Genomic DNA, 23,836 nt, shown 5'->3' with positions numbered 1-23,836 from the left:
CAACTTGAAGCAGTCTGACTGTTAATGAATTGAATGGGAAATACAGCATCTTCAATAATTTTGTTGTTTGAGAAATTCAGATGGTAGAGCTGTTCTGGGGCTAGAGTGAGTTGTTATAACCCTGTGGTCACCCTCCTGGAAAGGCCTTGACCCAAAGCATGCCTAGCATCCCCATACCTAGAGCTGAAGTCAGGTACCTTGGATTCTGGTGGGCTGCTGTGGCTGTTTCAAAGATGATATTATATGAGTTTATAGTTTTTAAACTTGAATTAATTTGTAAAAACATCTTCATCTGTTGCTTTAGCCAAACAAATGAACTTCCCTCCATCCCACTAAAAGAGATGGGTAGTTTTGGATGAGACACTAGCAAAAGATATCACAAAGGAATCTTGAATCCATGTTAATCAGGAAACAGTTAACAGACATGCTCCAATGACTATTCTATCTGTAAAAGGTCTCCTGTTAGGCCACAGGAAGAATGCAAAACTGATGTGTGAGACTCAGCTCCCAATCTCTTAGAGTTCACAGGATTGTAAATAGGTAATACATATACTGACAAGTCAACAAGGAGATAAGTGAATAGGGTAGCTGGTCAGGGACTGAGGAGTTCCAAACATGGTAGAGATTCTCTAGGGAGTTGGTAGGGCCTAAGCTGAGCCTCACTGAAGACTGAGTAGAAGTCAAAAAGGTGGGAAGAGGGGCAGCTAGGTGATGTAGTGAATAGAGCATGGGCCTTGGAGTCAGGAGGACCTGAGTTCAAATCCCACCTTAGACACTTGACACACTTACCAGCCATGTGACCTTGTGCAAGTCACTTAACCCTAATTGCCTTGCCTTCCCTCCTCCAAGAAAAAAAAGCCACAAAAAATGTGGGGAGAAGGGAACAGGTGATATGGCAGGAAGGAGTGGGACCTGGGTCTGAATCCTTGCTAGGGTCATTCTGGGTCTCTTATTCCTAATATGTAAAATGAGAGGGTCTATGTGGTCCCTGAGGTCCCTTCCTTTTTCTGGGCCTCAGTTTCTTCATCTATAAATTGAGAAGGTTGGATTAGACAAGGTCCTTTTCAGTTCTAGGTTTATAATCCTATGCTCAATAAAAGGAAAGGGATGAACAAAGGCACAAGAGGAAGAAATTTGAAAGGTTTGGAGGGAAAGGGGAAAGAAAGGAACAAGCATTGTTAAGTACCTACTATGTGCCAGGAACATAACTTCTTTACAAATCTCATTTGACCCTTACAACTCTGTGAGGTAGGTGCTGTTATTATCTCTATTTTACAAGTGAGGAAACTGAGGCAGAAGTAGATTCTGTGACTTGCTCATGGTCTCACAGCTGGTATCTGAGGATGAATCTGAACTCTCATCTTCCTGACTCCAGGCCCAGAGCTCTATCCACTATACCACCTAACTGCCTAAAGGGGAAGGGGGCAGTGGTGGTATTGGGGTGATGTATGTGTAGGTTAATTGCCAGCTCAGGTATTCACATCCCAAAATGCCTTTGGCGAGGCATTAGCATTGAGATTTCTACTGTTGGAGGTCTCCTGACAGAATCCAAAGAAGTGGCTGACTTTGACCACTGAGGGAAGTGCAGACATGTATGTGTTCAGTAGAATGAACACTTTTTCTTGAAGGAGAGGACCCAAGTTCAAATCCCACATCTGATGTTTACTATCCACATGATCTTGGACAAGTCACTTAGTATCCCTGGGACTCAGTTTCCTCATTTGTAAAATGAGAATGGGGTCAGCATCTAATAGAAATGGGGTTCACTAGATCGCCCAAGGCTTCATGTTGACTCAGTTTTAAAATAGAATACTGTCCATTTTATTGTATTTTTATTTATTTTGTTAAATTGTCCCAATTCCATCCTAATCTGGTTTGGGAAGCACTGGAGAGTGTTGTGAGCTGCATGTTTGCCATCTCTACTTTGTGGTTCCGTCCAGCTCTAAATCTAAAACAGTCCATTCCAGTGACACAAAGCAGGTATTTGAGACACACAGATGTGTTATAGTATGCATAAGTATATCAGAGAGATGTGACCAGTGCTAGAAGTCAAAGGAGGGAGTGATCTGTGGTAGGAGGTGTCAGGGGAGGCTAACAAAAAATCAGCCAATGCCACTGAAGCTTCCATGTTCTGGTTACATGATTTTTTTTTTTTTTAATTAAAAGGGCCATTCCTTGACTCACTTCTTTTTAAACATTTTTTTTGGAGGGGGGAAGGCAGGGCAATTAGGGTTAAGTGACTTGCCCAAGGTCACACAGCTAGTACATGTTAAATGACTGAAGCCAGATTTGAACTCAGGTCCTCCTGACTCCAGGGTTGGTGCTCTATTCACTGGGTCACCTAGCTTCCCCAGACTCACTTCTTAAAGAGGCCTCTTCACTGAATGGGCATTACCTCACTCAATATGATAACTTGAAAAGACTGTAGCCTAAAAGGGCCAGGGTCTTTCCCCATTGCCTCCTGGGCCATCTCGTCATCCTGATTGATATCTCACCCGTGGACCCAGATGGTTCTGGAGGAGAAAATGAGTCTGGTGACCTTGCACAGCCCTCCCTCACTCAAATCAAAGTCAACTGAAAGTCAGGTCATCATGAGCAAAGAAAAAAGTCATTCAAGAGCAAAGAAAAAACACAACAGGGAAGGTTTCATGGGGGAGGCACCAATCAGTGCAGGTGGGCACTTTCTCTGCAGTTTATAGAATTCCATAGAAATTGAGGTTAAGTGATATTTATTCCTAGGGTCACACAGGATTTGAACTCACATCTTCCTAGTTCCTAGCCTGTTCTTTATTTTTACACAGGCTTCCTCTTAAGCTTTAAAGGATTTTGGGGGGAAGGGGATGGGGATTCAGAAGATTAAGGGGAGAAGAGCAGAGAGCAGTCCTATTTGGCTGGAGCAGAGCTAGGTGAAGGGGAGTCATAGGAAATAAGACTAGAAAAGTATCATCAAGAGGACTTTTTCAGTGTTGTTGCGATTCCAAAACTGAGGGGTGAGATGCTGTGAAGGAGTGGGCTTTCTCTAGGAATAAGCCTGTTCTGCCCTGCGGTTTTCTTGGTGAATTGGCCTCTTGGTTAGGGACCAATATTAATCACTTCCCCACCCCCCCAAAAAAGAATTTGCATGTTAACTTTCCAAGTGCCAGTGTCTCCATGGAATTAAAAGCTGAAAGCGTTGGGATCCCTGTGCTGTGCTCCCCTCCCTCCGGCCTCCCCTTCCCTCTCCCCTCTCTTCCCATGACTAACCAGACTGAGGACCCAGGAACAAAAGTGATTAAGTACTTTCTGGGACACCTTTAACCTTCCAAACCTCTTTTCATAATTAACTTTGGCAGCTCAATGTGCGTCTCATTAACATTTCAATATTCTGTAATCACTGCAAGGCTAGTGGTTAAGGTAGCTGTGTTTTTGCTTTGTGTCTCTGCAGGATCCGGCTGGTGAAGTTTACCGAGAAACAATCAGCGAGGAACATTTTCGTCTAGAAGGTACTTGAACAAGAATGCTTCCTTAATCAGAGGCTGGGAGGGGACAGTCTTAATCAAAGACTGGGAAGGGGAAACTCTGGTGGGCCAGCCCTGCAGGATTCCCAGAAAGTCCTAACAAGTGCTGATTTAGAGCGGTGTTTGTGGACTGGCTTTTTAGTCTGTGACACACCTGGGAACTTGTCTGTTCACACTGAAATGACATATGGGGAGGGGGATTGAGAGGGGGTTGAGTAAGGGGAAGAGAAAAAAAGGGAAATTGCAGGGTTCTATCTAAGGAAGGGATTGGGGAAATCAAGATTCAGTAGATCTGGATTCTACTGGATCCTGACATAGAACATTGGACGGGGAATAAGGAAGACCTAAATTTGAATCCTGTCCCAGAGACCTGCTATACTAGTTGTGTGGCCTTGAGCAAGTCACTAACCTCTGTCTGCCTAGGTTTTTCATCTGTAAAATGGGAATAATAATAGTACCTACCTCCCAGGGCTGTTGTGAGAATCAAATAAGATAATATATGTAAAGTACTTTGCAAATCTCAAAGCTCTATACAAATCTGCTATTATAATTATTATTGCTAATAAGATTTTAGTTCCACTTTGTTACTAGCGCTGTCTGTTACTTTCCTCAAGTAACTTCACTGCTTTAACTATCAGCTTCTTCATATATTCCTAGAGACTTCGCATCCATTGGTCTTGTCACCTATCTACCTACACCAGCCCACTTGCAACCACAGACACCCCCATAGTTCCTCCTTTTTTCCCATGGGATCATAAATTTAGAGGTACAAAGGGAATTAGAAGTCCTCGAGTCCAACCCACTCACTTTCCAGATGAAGAAACCAAAGCACACAGAGAGCTTGAATGACTTGCTGGTACCCACACAACTATTAAGTGTCTGAATTAAGATTCGAACCCAGGACTTCCTGATTCTAAGTTCAGGGTTCTATCAGGCTTCTCAACTTTTTGTTCTTTGATAACAAAATCAGGGGAAAAGGCTAGAGGAAACCAAGGATGCTATCAATCCTCATCATAATCCATTGGTTGAGAAACAGGGACCTCAAGAATCCTGAAGCTGCTAGGGAAAAAGAGAATGCCTTTTTGACCTCTGATGTCCACCTCTACTTCCAAGGCCTTGGAGAGAATGGTGATTTTAGAGAGAAAGGGGAAAGAAAATGAATTCTGTCCAGAAGTTGTGGGCCAGGTGCAGCTTTGATGAATCTTTCGGAGACTAAAGCTAGTTTTGATCCCTGAAGGGTTCATAGGATTTAGAGCTAGAAAGGACCTTAGCAATCATATATAATCAATCTACCTTCCTCCTCTTTTGCCATCCTCTCCCATTTCATAGGTGAAGAAACTTTAGGCCCAGGGAAGTTAAATAAATTGACCAAGGTCACATTAAGTAGCAAAGACAGGATTCAGAGCCGGGTCCTCTGAGGCCTTCTATTATCCTGTATTGTCTTTTATCTTGAGAGGTCCTAAGGGTCACATGTCAACTGTAACCCCTCTGAACTCTAGAGTCTTCCAGGATTAAAGGAGCCAGGTTGGGAAGGCCGAGTTGGTGGCATTTCATTTTCTGGGGTATGAACAGAGCTTATATTCTGGGAATAGATGGTGTTTGGAATCTAGAAATTAGAATCTCTTCAGTGGGCAGTAATGCTCTATTTTTAAGTGGAAAAAGTAACTGTTGGAAGAGGGGAGGGTGGGGACAGAGTATAGAACTAGAAAGTGGGGATACAGCTAGAGGACAGAGGGAGATGAACTGGGTAATAATCTACACTTCTTGGTGGGAAGGAAGGAGGCCATAGGGTATTAGGGACCTGAGCCCCTAGATATTTCTCCTGCACAATGTTTGATTGACTGTGAGAGGGTTGTTCCATCCTGGTATCTGGGGAGTCCCCAAACCTCTTTGTGAAATAAAGAAACTGAGGCATAGTGATGAATTGCCTTACTCAGGAACACAGTGAACCTACAGTAAAGAGAGAGGATGAGATTCCATGTTCTGATTGGTCTGCTTCCCCCATGTACTTACTCTGAAGTGCTATCGATATAGTCTGATGCGAGAGCAAATCGTCAACTAGTCAGGGCAAACTTGAAAGCAGAAAACTTGTGTATCAGAGATGAAAATTGGTTTTGCCTCTTCTCCACTGCCTTTATTTATACAAAGAATTGGAAGCTGTGCCTGGATGAGCAGGGGCTCCGATGGCCACGTTATTTCCTGGGACTCCCCCCTTTGGGTCTACTGCCGTTTCCTTTCTGAATGGGGGCAATGTAGCGTGTACCCAGAGAAAGCCTGATGAGCTGAGTCCGACTGCCTGAGCCGAGAAATGCCAATACTGTGAATCACTCCGTTCAGCCTGTCAAGCCCCTTCCTGTCAATGTCAATTAGCTGCAGCATTTCTAGATAGGAAGTGGGCTTTTCCATGAAGAGGTCCTGCCTTTGGAGAGTGGGCAGGGACCGAAACCACATAGAATCACTTTGTTTGCAGTGCTTTAGGTACGACCGGCAAAGTTCACCTTTATCACTTCGTTTTTCCCATTTGAAGTCTTGTAGACAGCAAACCAGAGGGAAACTAGGCCTGGGTGGAGAATTCAAGTTCACCCAGGAAACTTTTCATAAATCTTAATGATAATAACAATTAGCAATAATAATAGCTCACTTTTACATAATGCTTAAAGATCTAACATGTTTTCCTTTTAATAATCCTGTGAGTTAAGTACTGGAATATTTTGCAGATGAAGAAGCTGAGGGTCACAATGGAGAAATGACTTGCCCAAGGTCACAGAGCCAATAAATGTCAGTGCCAGGACTCAATACACTCTGAATCAAGTGCTTTTCCTAATCCTTCAAGGATTTTTTATTTTGTTGATGCTGGTATACATTCTACTAAAATAGATTGTAGTCCCTCTACAATTTCCTAGATAGATGATGATGTCACAGAAGGGACCAGGGTAGAAAAATTCATCACCTGAGGCTAACCTGGTGAAGAACTTGTCTGAACTTAACTCTGCTGACTCTGAGAGTACATCTACAATCTATAACTGGGCTAATACTTTCCATGATTACACCCTTATTAAAAAGGAAAGTCAGTCAGTAAGCACTTATTAAGCACCTAATATCAATCAGTCAACAAACATTAAGTGCCAACTATATGCCAGGCCCTATACTAAGCACTAGAGATACAAAAAGCTAAAATGGCAGTCTCTCAAAGAGCTCATGGTCTAAAGAAAGTCATGAATATAACGGCTTTATTTCTGTTGAACTTACAATAGAAATAGGTCATTTGACCTCAAATACATTTTACCCATAGCAAAATGGTTTAGGGCAGTGAAAAAACACAGTCCAGGCTGTATTCAAGGGGAAGTTAAATTCCATTCATTTTAGGGGACATTCCATTCATCTTCATGACTGTTAAGTTCCTAGTACACATACAGTATTAAATATATAGTAACAGGGGGGTAATGATGAGAATGCTATTCTCTACAATGTGGTTAGCCCTTCCAAGAAGGTGAAACTTTAGTGCCCTAGAGGACCCTAAGTTAGATTAGGAGTGCCCAGCAAACAGCAATGGGAAATTACCATTTCGGAAGCTCCTTGGAGACCAATATGCTGCTGCTGTTGCTTCTCTTGGAAGGATCAAGCAAGCCTTGAGCCCCACAGAAGAACTAGCCAACAAGGGGTAGGGGAAGAAATAATTGACTCTTCATTTTGGTTTTTTCTCGTGGCCAAGTTCATTGCCTTTTGGAGGGCTTCAGGGGTGTTTAAAGGGGAAAAAAGGCCATCTGAGGCGTGAAGATAAAAAGAAGGCTCCTAGCCATCCATAAAGAAGCAGGATTTAACTCCTGTGTTGTTATGGAAAGCTGGATCAAATCCCCTCCTCTTAACAGACTTAACTAGCCCACTGCAAAAGCTCAAAATCCTAAGATTAAGATTGTATTTGGTAAGAGGGCTAGAGCATTAGTGCTTCCTTTTGAACTATAGAAAGAACAAAGTAAACATCAAAAGCATTAGAGCCGTGAGAGCGGGATTGTTGACTTAGTGTTCCTGCTTCACTAGAGGTTAGGCTTGGAAAGTGGCCACTCTTATTTACTCAGCATCCTGGCCTGGCCTGGCCTGGCCATAGGAGAGGAAAGGAGGAAAGAAGAGAAGAGAACTTTACCTGAGCTTTTCTCATCTCTATCACCTGCCTGGGGTCCCATAAACATACTGCATCTCCTATGATAGTCTGCCTTCCTCAGGTGGTCTCCTGGGGTTCAAAGAAAACAAAGGGGGTGAAGAAGAGGTGTGGATCCCCAGATCAAAGCTATTGGCTTCCCTTTACCTCTTTACCCTCTACTCAGGGCTGAGCAACCTGTGATAGGCAGGTAGATACTTTTATTGGCATATACCTTCAACCATGGCAATTGAAACAATAACTTGTATGTTTATAGCAATTTGTGTTTTTTGGAAACACAGCAACCCTATGGGCTGGTTACCAGTTACCCCTTCCCCAACATGGGCAGGAGACCCAGTGTTCAATGTGGATCACTTCTGTCCAAGAGTTCCCTTGAGTTTCCCCATCTTTCTCGCCTTCAGACACCAAAAGGAAAGGGATTAGAAACTTGACACATTCCTGTTTGTTAACAGCAGAATAGAGGTACACAACTTTTTATAAAAATCTGTTCTTTCCAAATCTTAGGGTCAGAGATTTAGAGTTGGAAGGGACCCTAGAGGTCATTAAACCTAACCCCCTTATTTTATAGAAGAAGAAACTGGGCCAAGACAAGGGAAGTGACTTTCCCAGGGCTGCTCAGCTATTGAGCATATGAAACAAGAGACAAGTCCTTGTCTTCCTTACTCTCTGGGCCGGCACTGCATCCACTGTGCCATGCTTTCTCTCCTCTGTTTCTGGCTGCCTCCTGGTCTCCCCTCTTAAGGGTTGTGTACTCTCTCTTCCTGACTTGGGGTCTGTCTGTTTCTGGCTTTCTCTATCTATCTATATCTGAGACTTTGGAGGTAAAAGTCACAGTCAGCTCTGTGTGGGAGTCTCTGCCTTAGTGTTATGTCTTTGACACTCCCCTTTTCAAGTTTGACAGTCACATCAGCCCACTGAAGTCAAGTTTAAAAGCAAATTCCTTTTTGATCAAATGACTAATTCTGCCCTCCTGCTCTGAAAGGACCATCTGGGTTCTCTCTCTCTCTCTCTCTCTCTCTCTCTCTCTCTCTCTCTCTCTCTCCCCTTTCTCTCCCTCCTTCCCTCTCTTTCTCCTCTTCCCCTTCTCCCTCTCTCCTCTAGGCATCACCTCCAGGTTTGTAGGAGGTCCTGGCTTCATGCTTAAAACAGTAATTGGAGGAGCTGGCTTCATCAGGCTGTTGTGATGGGCATCACTGGGAGAGCTTCAAGGATAGAGAATCTCCAGGTCCTGTCACCAGTGTCTTCCCACTCGTTGGGCTCTTCTTTCACCGAACTATGAATTAATGCAATTGAGCCATTGGAAGGTAGCTGAGAAGGTACAGAATAAGGATGGCAGCTTAAAGTACTGAAGCTGGAGCTGGCCAGAAGACAGTTCACATTGCCCATTGCTTTGTGTCAATTTTCAAAACCTAAAGTAATCAGAAACCCTGGTCAGTATCAATGGCAAAATATCTTATGCCAAGCATATTGGAATGTGTTAGGAAGGCAACATGGTACAGAGGCAAGAGCGTTAGTGCTAGAGTGAGAGGACCCAGCTACTGCTTGTCTGTATGAGTTGGAGCAAGTCACTTCCTCTCGATAAATCTCATTTTCCTTATCTGTAAAATGAGCAGTAATGGGCCAGGTGGTCTCAGAGATTCCTTCTAGCTCAAGATCTATGGTCCTTTAATATTCCTTCATGGTGGATAGAGAACTAGCCTTGGAGCCAGCAAGACCTGGATTCCAGTCCTGCATCTCACACCTAATGACTGTCTGACCTACTTACCAGTGTTTTGGCATCTCTCTGAAGATTAACGTTGTTGGGAAAGTGCCAGCCTGTTTTGTGGTGTCCTTCTTGGTGTTCCCTGCACCAATGAATCCCATCTCATCCTTATCCCTATTTTAGCATCAGAAAGGACATTAGATCTACTGCAGCTCTCTCATTTTTACAGAGGAAGACACAGGCACAGAGAGGGGAAATAACTTGCTCTGAGATACTCAGGCAGTGACAAAGGCTGGATTCAAACTCAGGCCCTAGAACTCTTAAGTTCAAGATTCCAGCTAGATGGTTCAGTGAATAGAGCACTGGCCCTGGAATTAGAAGGACCTGAATCCAAATCTGGTCTCAGACACTTGACACTTACTAGCTATGTGACCTTGGGTAAGTCACTTAACCCCAATTTCCTTGCCTTTCCCCCTCCAAAAAAAACAAAAGTCCAAGGTTCTTTCCCTGCCTTGCACTGACACTACTTTTATACTGCTAGGGGTTATTTCCTAGGTAATTCATGTTTTTCTCTGGAGGTTTGTTCTCAATCAATAAACATTTATTAATCACCTACTATGTTCTAGGCACTAGGCTAAAGCACTAAGGATACAAAAAGAAACAAAGGACAGTCCTTGCCCTCAGGGAGCTTACAATCGAATGGAGGAGCCAACAAGGCCAGCTGTATGCAGGATAAATAGGCAGTCATTAATAGGGGGCAGACATCGAAGTTAAAGAGGGATGGGGAAGGCTTCCCGTAAAGGGGACTCTGTGCCCCTGTGCACCTCTCCCCTGCTTACATCATTCTCTCATTATTGTTTTCTGTACATTCTGCTCCCAGGAAGGTCCAGATCTGGTTTGTAAAGTGCCCAACACGATTTTCCGGGCAATTTTTACAAGCTTTTTGTTTTCTATATTTGTCTTCAACCAAGGTCATGGACTTCTTGACTCTCCCTTTTCCCCCTTGTGTCCTATGGAGTAAAGGTGTGACCATACTTTAATCCGGAGATATGATCCTGAGAAGGTCTGTGCAAGTTCAATCCTGTGTTACCTGGTCCCTTCAGAAATACTTAATCTTCCATTCAGATTGATCTTCAGGGGCTCAGGGTTCTGAACACTTAAGTTTTAGGCTTCTCTTCTCCTCTTCCTCACCCGTTAAGCAGCCAAGTGGCCTATCAGCAAATAAGAGTTTCCTATTTAAAAGAACATAGGGGTGTGGCTTTCAATAAAGCAAAGTCTTTCCATAATGTGAATATCACCCTTTCCCTGCAAAATATGTTTTGTTTAAAGTTCTGATTTTCATGTATCAACTTTTTCTTAAAGTAGAATCTACCTGAAAATGAAGTCAATCCTCTTCCTCCCTTCCCCTCCCCCCATCTTCCCACTTGCCTGGCTGCTGGCAGCTTTCCTTCAGCAAGTACTTGGTTATTTTCAGGGCTCTCCTAGCCATAGAGGAAACAATGCTTGGCATCTCTAAATTTTCTCTAAAAGCATAGACACTGCTAGGAGGAGACCTTAAAAATATCTAGTCCAACTCCCATAATTTGCCAAAGAGAAAACTGATTCCTGGAAATATGAAATGACCAAGGTCACACAGTTTAGAGCTGGGACTAGACTTTGACTCTCTTGATTTCCAGTCCAGCATTCAGTAACTCAGTCAGGCACTTGGTAGGTACTTCCTTGAGGTCTCATTGACTAGATTTCTGAGACACCTTTGGTCAATATTGTAAGGTTCCCCAGATAGCAGGAAGATGGGTCTTGTCTTTGGAGCAGTTAGAGGAAAGGGAGATTCAGTGGTGCCAGCCATCTTAGGAGCCCATGAGTGCTGCAGAGGGGTGGGCAGGCCAAGCCATGTTGGCATTGTTCTGGCCAGCTTGCTGTCCTCCATTCAGAAAGCTTTTGTCGGCTCTGACTCCACTGTTGCTACAGTAGCTACAGAAACCCAAAGTTTTCCTGCAATGGAGAGAGAACAAGTGCCCTTTCTCTAAAGTCTGCTGTTCATAAAAGCGCAGCTTGAACAGTGGAAATTCTGACTTGTCTCAGATACTAAGGAGACTTTTATAGTTTCAAGTAGCTCGGGGGTTATATTTTAAAAGTTGAATTTCATCACATGTTTTAAGTTTTGGGGGAAAAAGAGACATGATATTTTTAGCTAAAAAAAAGCTCTTTTTTTTGGTTCTTTTTCCAGTTTTTTTTTTCTTTTGCTTCCTTCCCGCTCCCCACTCCCCTTCCCCAAACAGATGTTTCATCTCAATCCTATCCAAGCCTCAAAGCAGAGAATGGCCATCAACCCTGTACTTTCAAGGAGAAAAAAAAAAGGCTGAAATTCATTTGTCCGAAGGGTATTATTTTTTTCCCCTTCCTTTGCCCCCACACACCTGGTCTGTGTGTAAAAGCTGCTGACAGAAAATTGCATTTGAGTAGGAGAGAAATAGAAGCAGAGATGCAGTTTTATTTAGACGGGAGAAGCTGGATTTGAGCTATTCCCAGAGAAGTGGCACCTTGCTCCCAAACAGAAGAAGAACTTTGAGTTATTTTGGTTTTTAGAAGAGTCAGGAAAACTTGACTTTTATATGGGAGGGAGATGATGCCTAGCAGTGCCTCCAATATATTCTCTTTCTGTCTCTGTCTCTCTCTGTTACTTCTCTCTCTCTTTTTCTTTCTCTCTTACTACCTCTCTCTCTTCCTTCTTCTTCCCTCTTTTCCTTCCTCCCTCCCTCTTGCCCAGGCTAGAAGTACAATGGTCATTTGTGGTCTGCAAAGCAGCAAAGCTTTGATCTGCTCCATTTCCGACCTAGGCTGGTTGACCCATCCTTAAACAGCTTGGTGGTCCACCCAATGTAGAGGTTCACCATATTAGTGCTAGAATTAGTGCAGAAGGCAACCTACTTAATTCTAGGGAAGCTCAGAATTGAGCTAAAGCCATTCACGAGCCTTAGCCTCCCCAGGATCAAGGATCACAGGTATGAGCTACCACACCTGCTGAGTACCTTAATTTTCTTTCTTTTTTTTTTTTTTAAGCAATTGGGGTTAAGTAACTTGCTCAAGGTTACATGGCCAGTTATTTTGTATGGGTGCCAAGTATCTGAGGCCAGAACCAATCCCGGGTCTCCTGAGGCCGTGGCCAGTGTTCTTACTCACTGTGCCACCTGGCCGCCCCGAGTACCTTAATTTTCAATTAGGTTTTGGGTAGTATTCTAGATTAAAGTTCTATGACGAGCTTTATCTGGAGGATGGTATTAGCACTGGCAAGGTCATCTAGGCAAAAAAAAGCCAAAACAAAACAACACGTTTTTGTCTAATGCCTGAAAGCTCATTGGTAGGGATATAGTAGCAATCTCTCAAGCATCCCCTAGAAGATGAGAGGGTGAGTGAGAAAAGGAGAAAGACTGGAAATCTGTTCTCCTGTACAATCCCATGGGGGTGAAAGAGTATGTCAAGGGAGAAAGCCAAGAAACCCTGTCTTAACGTCCTATTTGCTAGGACTTAAACTACATGATACAGCTATGTCTTTTCTTCCTAGGGTCCAGGCCTTCTTCTTAGCTTTGTCTCCAGATATGAGGCAATGTCTCATCTCCTTACTGCCAAACTCTGTCATCCCTGAAGGTCAATCAAGGGAGTGATTTTTTTGTTTTTAAAGAGCTTTGAGGGGCAGCTAGGTGGCGCAGTGAATAGAACACCAGCCCTGGAGTCAGGGGGACCTGAGTTCAAATCCTACCTCAGACACTTAACACTTACTAGCTGTGTGACCTTGGGCAAGTCACTTAACCCCAATTGCCCTGCCTTCCCCCCTCCAAAAAGCAAAGGAAAAAAAATGAATATAAGGAGTTTTGAAAGGAAGAGGCATACCCCATTAATAAACAGAAAATTAGTTCCGCTACCCAGATAATGTAACTTATCGGATACCACAGTGTTGAAACAAAGGGGTCCTGCCCAATTACAAACAGAAAACTGACCTGTTAGTATGTTGGCCCATTGGGAATTAATTTGACATGTGACTGTTTGGAAGTGTAGCAGAGGGAGTGAGGGGCGATACCGTTCTCTGCCCTGCCCATTGGGATATCCTGAAGGTAACTTGGCTACATTTGTTGGTAGTACTGTACCATGCTGTTCCCCATGGGCTTTGCCAGGCCAGCTATGAGGTGCTCAGGTTGACTGTTTCCATGCAGAAGCTCTTGCTTTGGGATTCAGCATCCCATGCCAGGGATTCCTAACCACTACTTACTTTCTTTAGGCCTCAGTTTCCTCATTGTAAAAATGAATGGCATTGGATTATGTGATCCTTAAAATCCCTTCCAGCTCTGTCCTTCTGTGATTCACTCTGTGGGTAGTGAATTCTTAATTATTATCTAGAACAGTGGGTTATAGCAATGGTGAAGCAGTCCAAAGAGTCCATTCTGTTCTGCTTGGCATGTGTCATAAGCTTTTAGTCATTGTTGGCAACGGGCTTACCTTCCTAATTATGTTTGGCTCAGGCACATGTTAAAATTAGTCTTTATTTTCAATGCCAGCCGATAATGGAAGGTGGTTATCCAGAAGCGTTCTGAATATAAGGGGCATGTCAGCCTAGGACTAAAAAATCTTAACTGATAATAAACCACATGCCCTATACATGTGATGGCTAACATCCAGACACTGGACCAAAAAACCTTACTCATATTAAATCTTACAAAGGGCTTGCTAGCTAATTAACTGGCAGAGAAGAGGCATTGCCTATTTGCTGACCAGGGAGGTCAGCTTCCTTTGAGTCCCAACTAAAATCCTACCTTACTTGGCCCCTCTTAATTCCAGTGCCTTCCCTTTATCAATTATTTCCAATTTTTCTTATACATAACTTGTTTTCTATATATTTGTTTGCATGATGTCTCCCCCTATAGATTGTAAGTTCCTTGCAGGCAGGATTTGTATATCACCTCTTTTTGCCCACCCAGTGTTTAGCACAGTGTTGGGCACATAGTAGGTAGTTAATAAATGTTTGTTGATTGGTGCACTTGAAATATGGTTCTTGTTGTTTATAAGTGGTGCTAATTTAGTGATAACTATTTCCAAGATTGCTCTTTCTAAAATGACACTAATTAGCCAGTCCTCATTGGACAATGTTGAGAATTAGCTGGCTAATGCTTACATAAGCCAGTTTGAGGACTTTATGTGTCTCATGTTGATTTTTAAATGGACCAGATTCCTTTTCAGCCTCAGAGTCATAAATTGATTGGACATCTCTGATGTGCCCAGTAACCTACTATGAGAGATATTCAGGAGAAGCCCTATTCTTCAGGAATATACAATCTAGCTGGGGAGATGTGACATTCAAGAACTTATAAGAAAGAGTATGTAATAAAACCAGAATGTGTGGCATAGATTTTAAGTGCCCTTGGAGGTCAAGTAACGGAGAGATCCATGTCACTCAGGAGCACCAGGGAAGGTTTCATGAATGAGGTAGGGCTCGTGCTAGACCTGAACCCCAAAGAATGTGTGTAGGGGGTGTTCATGCAGGTAATTTTCCCCTTGGGATTTACTTTACTAGAGGGTATTCCAGGAGTCTGGTGGAGGGGAAGGCCACTGAAGTTGTTTGAGTAAAAGAGTTCCCTGTTGATGCTGGTAGCCATCTGGAGGTGGGGGCACAGGAGTCTGTTTTATTTCAACTCACCTCTTTTTCTTCTGGAGCTGTTTGGGTGGCGCCAGCTGTCAGCAGCTTGAGGCCTGGGTGGGCTTTGTGCCATCCCCATCCCAAACTCCCAGGGCAGATAATGCTATTAGACAGGGTGAATGGTCCATGTGAAGGTGACAATTTACACTCAAATTGTGCTCTCTTCAGAATTAAGTGATAATGTCTCAGATAACATATTGCAGTCCTGTAATGTGCCTTCTGTTAATGTCTGATGATCAGAGTCACAGCCCACCACTATAGGTATTTGCTTTTAACTCTCCATAACTGAAGCTTACACTTTTTCTTCTTCTTTTCTTTCTTCCCCCTTTTCTTTCCTTCCTTCCTTCTTCCTTTAAAGAAAGAACTGGGGGAGGGGAGAGGGAAGAGACTGTCTTTGATCTTGCTGAAGGAAAAAAAAAAGTCTGTTCTGTTCAGGCTTTTGGCTAACACAACAAACAGTGTTTAAAATTTAACTTTGCTTAATTAATTAGTAATTCTGTTTAATGCCGTCTGATCTTCATCCAAAAGGTATTTTGAAGCATGAGAACGGAACATCAAAGTGATCTGGGTGAAGATGGTCAAGTAATGCGTTTAATCTGGCAGTTGCTGGGGGTGGAATGGAGCCAGATTGGGAGCTAATGGGAAATAGAGCCCATAATCTGGTCAGTGTGCATGGTACTGCTTTCTTCATGGCTTGAGTGTGAAAAATGACGAAGGGCAGGCTCTGAGAGGGGATCATAGAGGGGGGTGGAGAACTTTACAGATAGCAAGAATCAACCCTCTCCTATAACACCTTTTATGCCAATAATTTGCTTAAACAAACAAACCAACTTGATTATTCTGCCCCTCTTTCTGTGTGTATGTGTTTTTAAAGAATTAAATAAATAAACACTACCATGGCATCCACTGTTTATAGTAAATCCCAAATAGCTGCATCAAGATGTGACCTCCTGGGGCTGGGACATGGGAAGGGGAACATGTGGCAGGGGACGAAAGGAACAGGCAGATAATTGGATCTTCCCCTGGCACCAAACTGTGGATCTGAATGTTATTGTTCCTTGGAAATAATTTGACCTTGTTGGCACCACAGTGAGCTCCAATTAGCAATTTCCAACAGTCTAATGGATGACTTGTCACTCAGCATTGCTGTCTTATGACTGATGGAGCAAGATTAATTCTGTTTCAGGAGTGGTGGGTTTTTTTTTTTGGGGGGGGGAAGTAGAATGGTATTGGTGTAGAATTTCTTGTTTTGTTTTTGTTTGGGATTTGTTGGGAGGGGAGGGCAGAGGCTGCAGTCAGCAGGAAAACATCCTTCCTATATTTTTTTGAAACCTCTGCACCCTTTGAACCACATCAAAATGTTGTCTTAATTAATAAGCAGTTCCTGAGAGGGACCAAAATAAATGTCTGGGATGGTTTCAGGATGTTTTCTGTGCCATTTCTGTCAGGTGTCATTAATCAGTGTAACTTGCCAAGGGACAGGGTGAGAGGGTGAAGTCTCTCTTATGGACCCTGATGGGATTGGGGTTCCTGGGTAAAGGGGAGGGACTGGACCAGTTCCTTCATTGTTAGTCAATCAGTAAGCATCTATTGAGCGCCTACTATGCTCCTGACACTGAAATGAGGGTTGGAAATACCAAGAAAGACATTTACCTCCTGCCCTCAAGGAGTTTAGCTTCCTGTGGGGAAGATACACATGTAAATGAATAAGCACGTCCAAGTTAAGTATAGAGCAGGTAAAAGGTAGCCTTAGGGAGGAAGGCTCTCCTTTAGAAAGTAGTGCTTGATCTGTGTCTTGGCAATGGGAAGCCAGGGATTCAGGGAGTGGGGGTGAAGAGGGAGAAGATTCCAGGAAATGGGCACAGCCAGTATGTAAGAAGATAATTAAGCAGGTCAGTGGAAGTAAATCAGTGTGTGAAGGGGAGTGGATTGTAAGAAGTTTGGTGAGGCAGGAGGTGGCCAGGTTGTGAAGAATGGCCTGTTGGCTAGTAACAGCTCAAGGCTGCTGAGCCCAGTAGGGACTGCAGTGGTGCCCTAGGGGAGGTGGCCTGTCTGCTTCAGGGGATTCGGGTCAGGTCAGCTTAGTCATCAATTAAGGCATGGAAACAGAAACAGAAGGGACTTTTCACATCCAAGTGAAAAGGAAGAAACCAAGAGAACCAGGACTATCTTGTCTCTTCTCTCTGTCTTTTTTAGGGAGTAGGAGAAGAGGAGGAGTAAGGAAAGAGCAATGATAGGGGTTTCTTTTCTTTGGGCTTTATCAAAGACAAGTTAAAAGGAGATATTGAACCTGAAGGTAGTTTGCTGATAACTTTCTTTTGAACTTTGGGTTTGGTTTAGATAAGCAGGGTAGGCTTGCATCTCTAGCCAGGACCTCTTCTGAGTTAAGCTAAGCGGGGTGCTTTGAAGACTGAGCCCTCATCTTTTTTTTTCTTAAAGGATGGGGATTGTTGAGGAAAGGGACTTTGAAGCTAAAAAAAATTTGTTTGCATTTAAACTTGCTGCTTGTCAAGATGGTGCCAGTGTCGCTGTGTGATATTCAGTTAAGGGCATTTAAAAAAAATTAGAGCCCTCTCCCCCACCCCTTCCACCGACTGGCTTCAGAAGGCAAACTCATGGTTTATTATGAGATCAACCACACTCCCAGCTTCTGGAATGGGCACACATACGCATGTTTGAGCATTTGAAGGGTAGCTAGTAGATGATCAGGTTTGTCAGGACTCCCCCCAAATTAAGAAAAGCTAGCTTTTGAGAAGGGTGGAGAGGCTTGAACTTTAGCTTATGACTAGAAGTGAAGCCTAGGGAGGGAGCTTTGACATTAGTCAGTCAAGCCCGAGCTTTTATCCCCAACTAGCTCTTGGTGGCTCTATCTCTGTAGTTCTATCAATATGGAAGGTGGAGTCAAGATGGTGGTCAAGATGGTAGGCAGCCTTATTCAGGAGATTGTGTTGACTGGCCCCAGATCATAACAGAATTACTCAGCCCTCCTCTAACCTGGGACTTCAGAAACTAGGCCCAAAGACACCCACCCTTTCCCAGGGGTCCAGTTGTGCAGAATAAATTTGATCCTGAGCAGGGTGTTGAATGGAGAAGCAGAAGAAGCTAATTGGATGAGTCCTGGGAAAGGTATAATTTTGTAGCTCAGGGAAACCAGACAACAGTTAGGTCCTCAGAAAATAGGGTTCCATGTTCAGATAACATGGAAATTCATGAAATTATTACCATTTTATACCATTTTCTCAATGAAGTTATCCCTGCTCCTATCCCACCCATCACCCACAGTGAGTAGTGATATATCTTCCTCACCCCCTTCCCTTACTTCCTTAAACCACATATAGGACTTTGCTTACCACTTCTCTTAGGTGTCTTACCACTTTTTGGTGTCTGGACCTGTGATTTCATTGGAATAGGATATCCCCAATGAAGAAATTCCTTCTACGAATGTATTTTGACCTGATCTGCAACTTACTTTCTTAGAAAGTTGCTTGGGGACTATGAGAGGTCAAGTGACTTGCCTAGGGTCAACTCATCATTTTGGGTCAGTCAGGATTTGAAACTATATCTTCCCAACTCCTCAGCCAGCTCTCTATCCACTATACCATGCAATCTCTCCCTATACTTTCAGCATGCATATAGTATTGTAGTTATTTGTTAACTATATTCACCTATTAGAATGTAATCTTCCTGAAGGCAAGGACTTGAACCTTATTTATTCTGTCTTCCTACCTATGGATAGATAATTAGTGTTAGATGAATACTGAACACTGAGAGCTCAGTAACCTACCCAGTGCATCTCAGAGTACCTTGCATCAGGCCCTACTGGGACAAATTTAGAAGGTAGAGTGTGACAGTTTCTTCTTCCAGTCATTTTTAGACTTGTCATTTGCATCCTCCAATCAATAAATTTCTATTAAGTTTTTAAAAAGAGTTGGGGTTTGTAGTTGGAATTAGGGTCTCCAGCTGGGGCCTTGCTTTGGTCTGTCTTAGGGATTTATTGCTTTTGAACACTAAGAAATTAAGACTCCCTGCTGCCTCTTTCCCCAGGGTGATGAGAAGAGAAGGACATGTCACACCTGCCTTCCTCCTGCTTTTCCCTTACCCTCCCCTTCCATTATAAGACTACTTTGGGGTACACAGGAACATTTTAGTTCAATTCAACAATATTATGTTTCTGCTATAAATATTCTCACATGTGTACCTGCAAACTGCCCACATCAGTCAAGAACCAGGGTACCAAATCCTGTCGCCAACCTGTTTCAACTTGGATATAAGCTGTCTGCCTGTCATCTCTGACATACTTCTGTTCTCCACCCTTTTCCTTACTGTAAGCATACTCAGTTTTAAACTAATCTAATCTCAAACTCTAGATTCATACTAATTATAAGGTAAAAAATGTGGATTTACTATAAATCACAGGAGGAAATGTCTTTTTTTAAATAAAAAATTACTGACTTACAGAAAAAAAATCATTTGAAGGTTATGTAAATAACTTGATTTAATTTTGTTTTTAAGAAAAATATCAAACTTCCTTTCACCTGCTTTTAAGATTTATAGTAAAAATACATTTTATTACACAGAAAACATATACCTCAGCTTTATATTTTGGTAAGTGAAGCAAGAAGAAGAGAGAGTGCCAAATGCTAAGAGAAGACGAGAGAGAGAATCAGACACAGAGAGACCGATAGGAAAAGATGTAGAGAGTCATACAGAGAGCTATTTGGAATTAAAACACAAGACACATCAACTCTTTCCTCACACATATGCAGTGAGAAAGGAGATGGAATGATATACATAGGAATAGACAGAAACAGACACAAACAGCAAACTTCCATGGAAGATATTCCCTTTTTTGGTGGCCTTTTAAGCTATTGCTATGAAAATATGAAGCTATGCTGGCAGACACAAGGACGTCATCTCTTCATATTTCTCTTATGGGGCAGATTAAATTATGTTAAGGGCTGGAAATTCTTTATTCTATGTAGTATTTGATTTCCATGTTAACTGTTTAGAAATGTAGCCATTGTAAAGCTTATACACTTTTACTGCACTTATCTTGGTCTATGGCTCTTTTTTTTTTTTCCAATTTATGTCCATCATACTTGTTTGTCTATGTAAGTGTCTGTCGGAAAAGCATCTATGCTAATTTCTCTGTATAGCCCCACCCCACCCTCCTGTTCAGAAACTCTTCCTAAATACTTTTTGATGATTAAAGCAAAAGCTGACAATTAAGTTGTAGGTTTTTTCCATCAAAAAGGCTGGAAAGAAGGATTTATTAAGTGGCTACTACCATTTAACAAATATTATCTCATTTTATCCTCATAACACGCTAGGAAGTAGGTGCTCTTATTATCCTCATTTCACAGATTAGGAAACTGAGGCACATAGAGGTTAAGTGACTTGCCCTAGGTCACATAGCTAGTAAGTGTCTGAGGGTGAATTTGAACTCAGGTCTTTCTGATTCCAGACCCAGTGCTTATTATGTATTGTCCTCCCCACAACCTCTAAAATTAAGGATGCACTCCCAGATATTCCGTATTCATACATATTTCACATTCACGTGTCATCACTTATTAGGATTTGGGCTCAGATCCATGGAACACTAACATCAGCTATCTGGATCTGTTTCCAACCTTTGTCTATTAGCTTAACTGGCTATCCCAACCAAGTTTTCAGTCTATTAATGGTGTGTTTTCTACCGTCCTCATGATATGACTTGTTCAATGTCTTTGCATGATATAGTGCCTCTAATACCTTCATACTTGTTGTACAAGGTAGGTCCCTGTTTGGCATAGGAATCCATGAAAGGAATTTGCTTCATTCTTCCCATTGCACAGATGGCACCTTTCCTTTGAGATAATCCAATTTACTCTGCATAAATATCTTGCATGTACACAGTTATTTGCATAGTGTCTCTCTTGTTAGAATGGGAGCAACCTGAGAGCAGGGACTATGTTGACTTTTCTTTGTGTCCTTAATACTTGGAACAGTATACATAGTACCATTTATGAATGCTTGGCACACCAAGCATTTATCAGTGCTTGTTGACAGATAACAACGCTTTTTCTATTTTGTCAAGAAAAAGCAGATGGATATGCCAATCACTGTGGGCAGCCCTGTGGGGTACCAATTTGGCCCCAGTCTTTATGGACACTCTGGGTATATAATGAATGAGTGCTAGGCTTAGAGACAAGAAACCAGGATAGAAGAGATACCACTTCAGTTCCAAGAGGGCAGAGTGGTATGGAAAAGAGGGCACTGATCAGAGTAAGAAAGCTTGGCTTCTGTCTCTTATTGTGATCTTGGGCAGGTTATCTCCTCCTTCTTAAGCTTCAATTTCCTAATCTATAAAATTAGAGTGTAGGATTAGCTGATAAATAAAATTCTTTCAAAGCCTAAAATCCTGTTTTATCTTCCTCTGTTTGTGACCAGAAGACTTCCTTTCCCTTCTGAGCCTGTGTCTTTTTTTGTTTCTCACAGGGTTGTTGTGAGGAAAGCTATTTTTAACCAAAAAACTCTATCTAGATATAAATCATCATCATCATCATCATCACAAAATTGTGCATACATGGCTAATCTAGGCAGTCTGACATTGTCTAGTTCCCCAGACATTCTGAGCTTCCCTTCGCAACCCATGTGATATGGGTCATGCCTTTGTGACCTTTGGCAAGTCACACAGGTATGATTAATCCCATGTGGTTTGGCAATGGAACTTATACACTGAGCCTCTTGAAGCCTTAATTTCCTTATCTGAAACATAAAAAGTTTGGATTAGTTTATCTCTAATGTCCCTTCCATTTCTAAGCCTCTTATTCCCATGATCCACAAATTCACCAAAATCCTTCTTAAACTTTGTCTCTTGATATCTGTGCCATCTCTCTGCTTAATTTGACTTGCCCTAAAAGTAAATCAAGAAAGTGCTCCCTATTCCTAATGTTTCTGGGTTTGGCGAGCAAGCTTACCTTTGGTCTCTCCATTCTGGGCATGCTTTTGTAAATTTTAGCCATGTCCCTTTCCACCTGTGTCATTTCATACTGAAGAACCCATCTGCAAGCTCAGAAGCTATGCCCATTCATGGGTGTGGTAACACCCTGCCTTCCAGTCTTGGGGAAGTTTGGATAGAATCTTGATTGCTCAATGATCTGAAGCTTTCCGCATCCAGTCTCAGTTTGTTAGGTAGGACTAATGCAAAAATAATCCTGCCTGATTTCCTTTTGTCCAGCTGCCTCATTTCTCGAGGGTCTTGGGTGTCTTCCCATGTGTTAGCTGACTCTCAAAGGTGTTGTCATTGACCACCATCACCCAACTTACTCTTTCTAGTACCTTGGGCTTTCTCCCAATGTGAGGAGTCAGCTTGATCAAGAGAGGTAGAAGGGTGTAGTGGGATCAAGACTGGGGATGAGAAGACTTGAGTTTTAATACTGGTGTGGTTACTAGTATGATGGTTCACTCGCTACTTCTCTGCACTCAGCTTCTGTATCTATAAAATGGGGATAATGATGCCTGTCTTGTTGAGATTGTGAGGAGGAAATGAGATGATATTTTGAAAAAACAAAACAAAACAAACCCATTAAGCATTTTTCAAATGTAATGTGACATTATTGCTTATAGATGAGACAGATGGTCAGTTATAGTATTATAATATTGCATATTATCATAAAATAATATTAATATAGCATAGTGCTATATTAATTCCAGGCATTGTGCTAAGTGCTGGGGATACAAAGAAAGGTAAAGGACAGTTTCTGCTTCTAAGGAGCTCACAGTCTAGTGGGAGAGACAATGTGAAAAAAATATTCCAAGACTAGTCTGAGAGGGAAAGTACAAAGATTAAGGGGAATCAGATAGCAGGAATAAAAACATTTGGCACGTTGTGCTATAATGGGCAACATTTTAGATGTGCTGGAAACTAACACCTGATGTGGCCACTGTGATTTTGGAGTAGAGCAGATAAAAGAATGGTGTGGTAGGGGCGGCCAGGTAGCACAGCGAGTAAGAGCACCGGCTCCAGGGTTGAGAAGACCTGGAGATCGAATCCCGGGCTCAGACACTTAGCACCCACCCAGAAACACCTGGCCGTGTAACCTTGAGCAAGTTACTTAACCCCAATTGCTTAGGGGCAGCCAGGTGGCTCAGCGAGTAAGAGCACCGGCTCCAGTGTCGGGATGACCTGGATCAAATCTGGGCTCAGATGCTCAGCACCACACTCAGAAATAACTGGCCGTGTAACCTTGAGCAAGTTACTTAACCCCAGTTGCTTTAAAAAAAAAAAAAAGAATGGTGTGGCATCTGAGACACGTGATTGTGGGAGAAAGCTTTGGTGCCCTCCTGTGACCTCATTTGGACTGGTCATATGCACAATGACATCAATGTGAGGTCATCTGGCCCTCCCATGCCCCTTCTGATTAGATCTTGAAAGGAGCTGTCTACGCACAGAGGAAAAGGATGGTCTTTAGTAGAAAGGACAGAAAGTGCCCTGGGTGGAGGGCGAATCAATGACAGAGCTCTTCTGGCATGGAGTTGTCCAGCTGACTCAAGACATGTATTGTGTGTTGTGTGTGTCTGTGTTCATATGCGCCCACACTTTCCCCTAACACTGTTGAACTCTGTGAATCCCTGCCCTCTCCCATAGACATGAATTATACATAGATGCATGAAGAGGCTGTGTATTTTGTAAAGTCCTTCCTTTTTGCAGGCCTTAGGCAGTTGTAAGTGGGCTATTTCCTGTTGCCTCTGGGCTATGAAGGCTTTCTCTCTCTCTCTCTCTCTCTCTCTCTCTCTCTCTCTCTCTCTCTCTC

General features: G+C 42.7%; 1 protein-coding gene across 2 annotated transcripts in view; it reads left to right on the top strand.

Annotated features, from left to right (window-relative positions):
- Positions 1 to 23,836, top strand: part of NKD1 (NKD inhibitor of WNT signaling pathway 1) — a 111,252-nt gene that overhangs the window by 66,484 nt on the left and 20,932 nt on the right. For both annotated transcript variants that reach the window (XM_069082523.1, XM_069082522.1), the window contains one exon: positions 3,425 to 3,482. In XM_069082523.1, coding sequence (XP_068938624.1) covers positions 3,425 to 3,482 — 58 coding nt within the window. The remainder of the gene's footprint in view (positions 1 to 3,424; positions 3,483 to 23,836) is intronic.

The sequence above is a fragment of the Petaurus breviceps genome, unplaced genomic scaffold (genome assembly GCF_028583685.1).
Source record: "Petaurus breviceps papuanus isolate PSGF00001 unplaced genomic scaffold, PetGlider_PUasm1.0 171, whole genome shotgun sequence".
Classification (NCBI taxonomy): domain Eukaryota; kingdom Metazoa; phylum Chordata; class Mammalia; order Diprotodontia; family Petauridae; genus Petaurus; species Petaurus breviceps.
The sequence above is the reverse complement of the archived record's forward strand: the minus strand, read 5'-3'. Positions and strand labels throughout refer to the sequence as shown.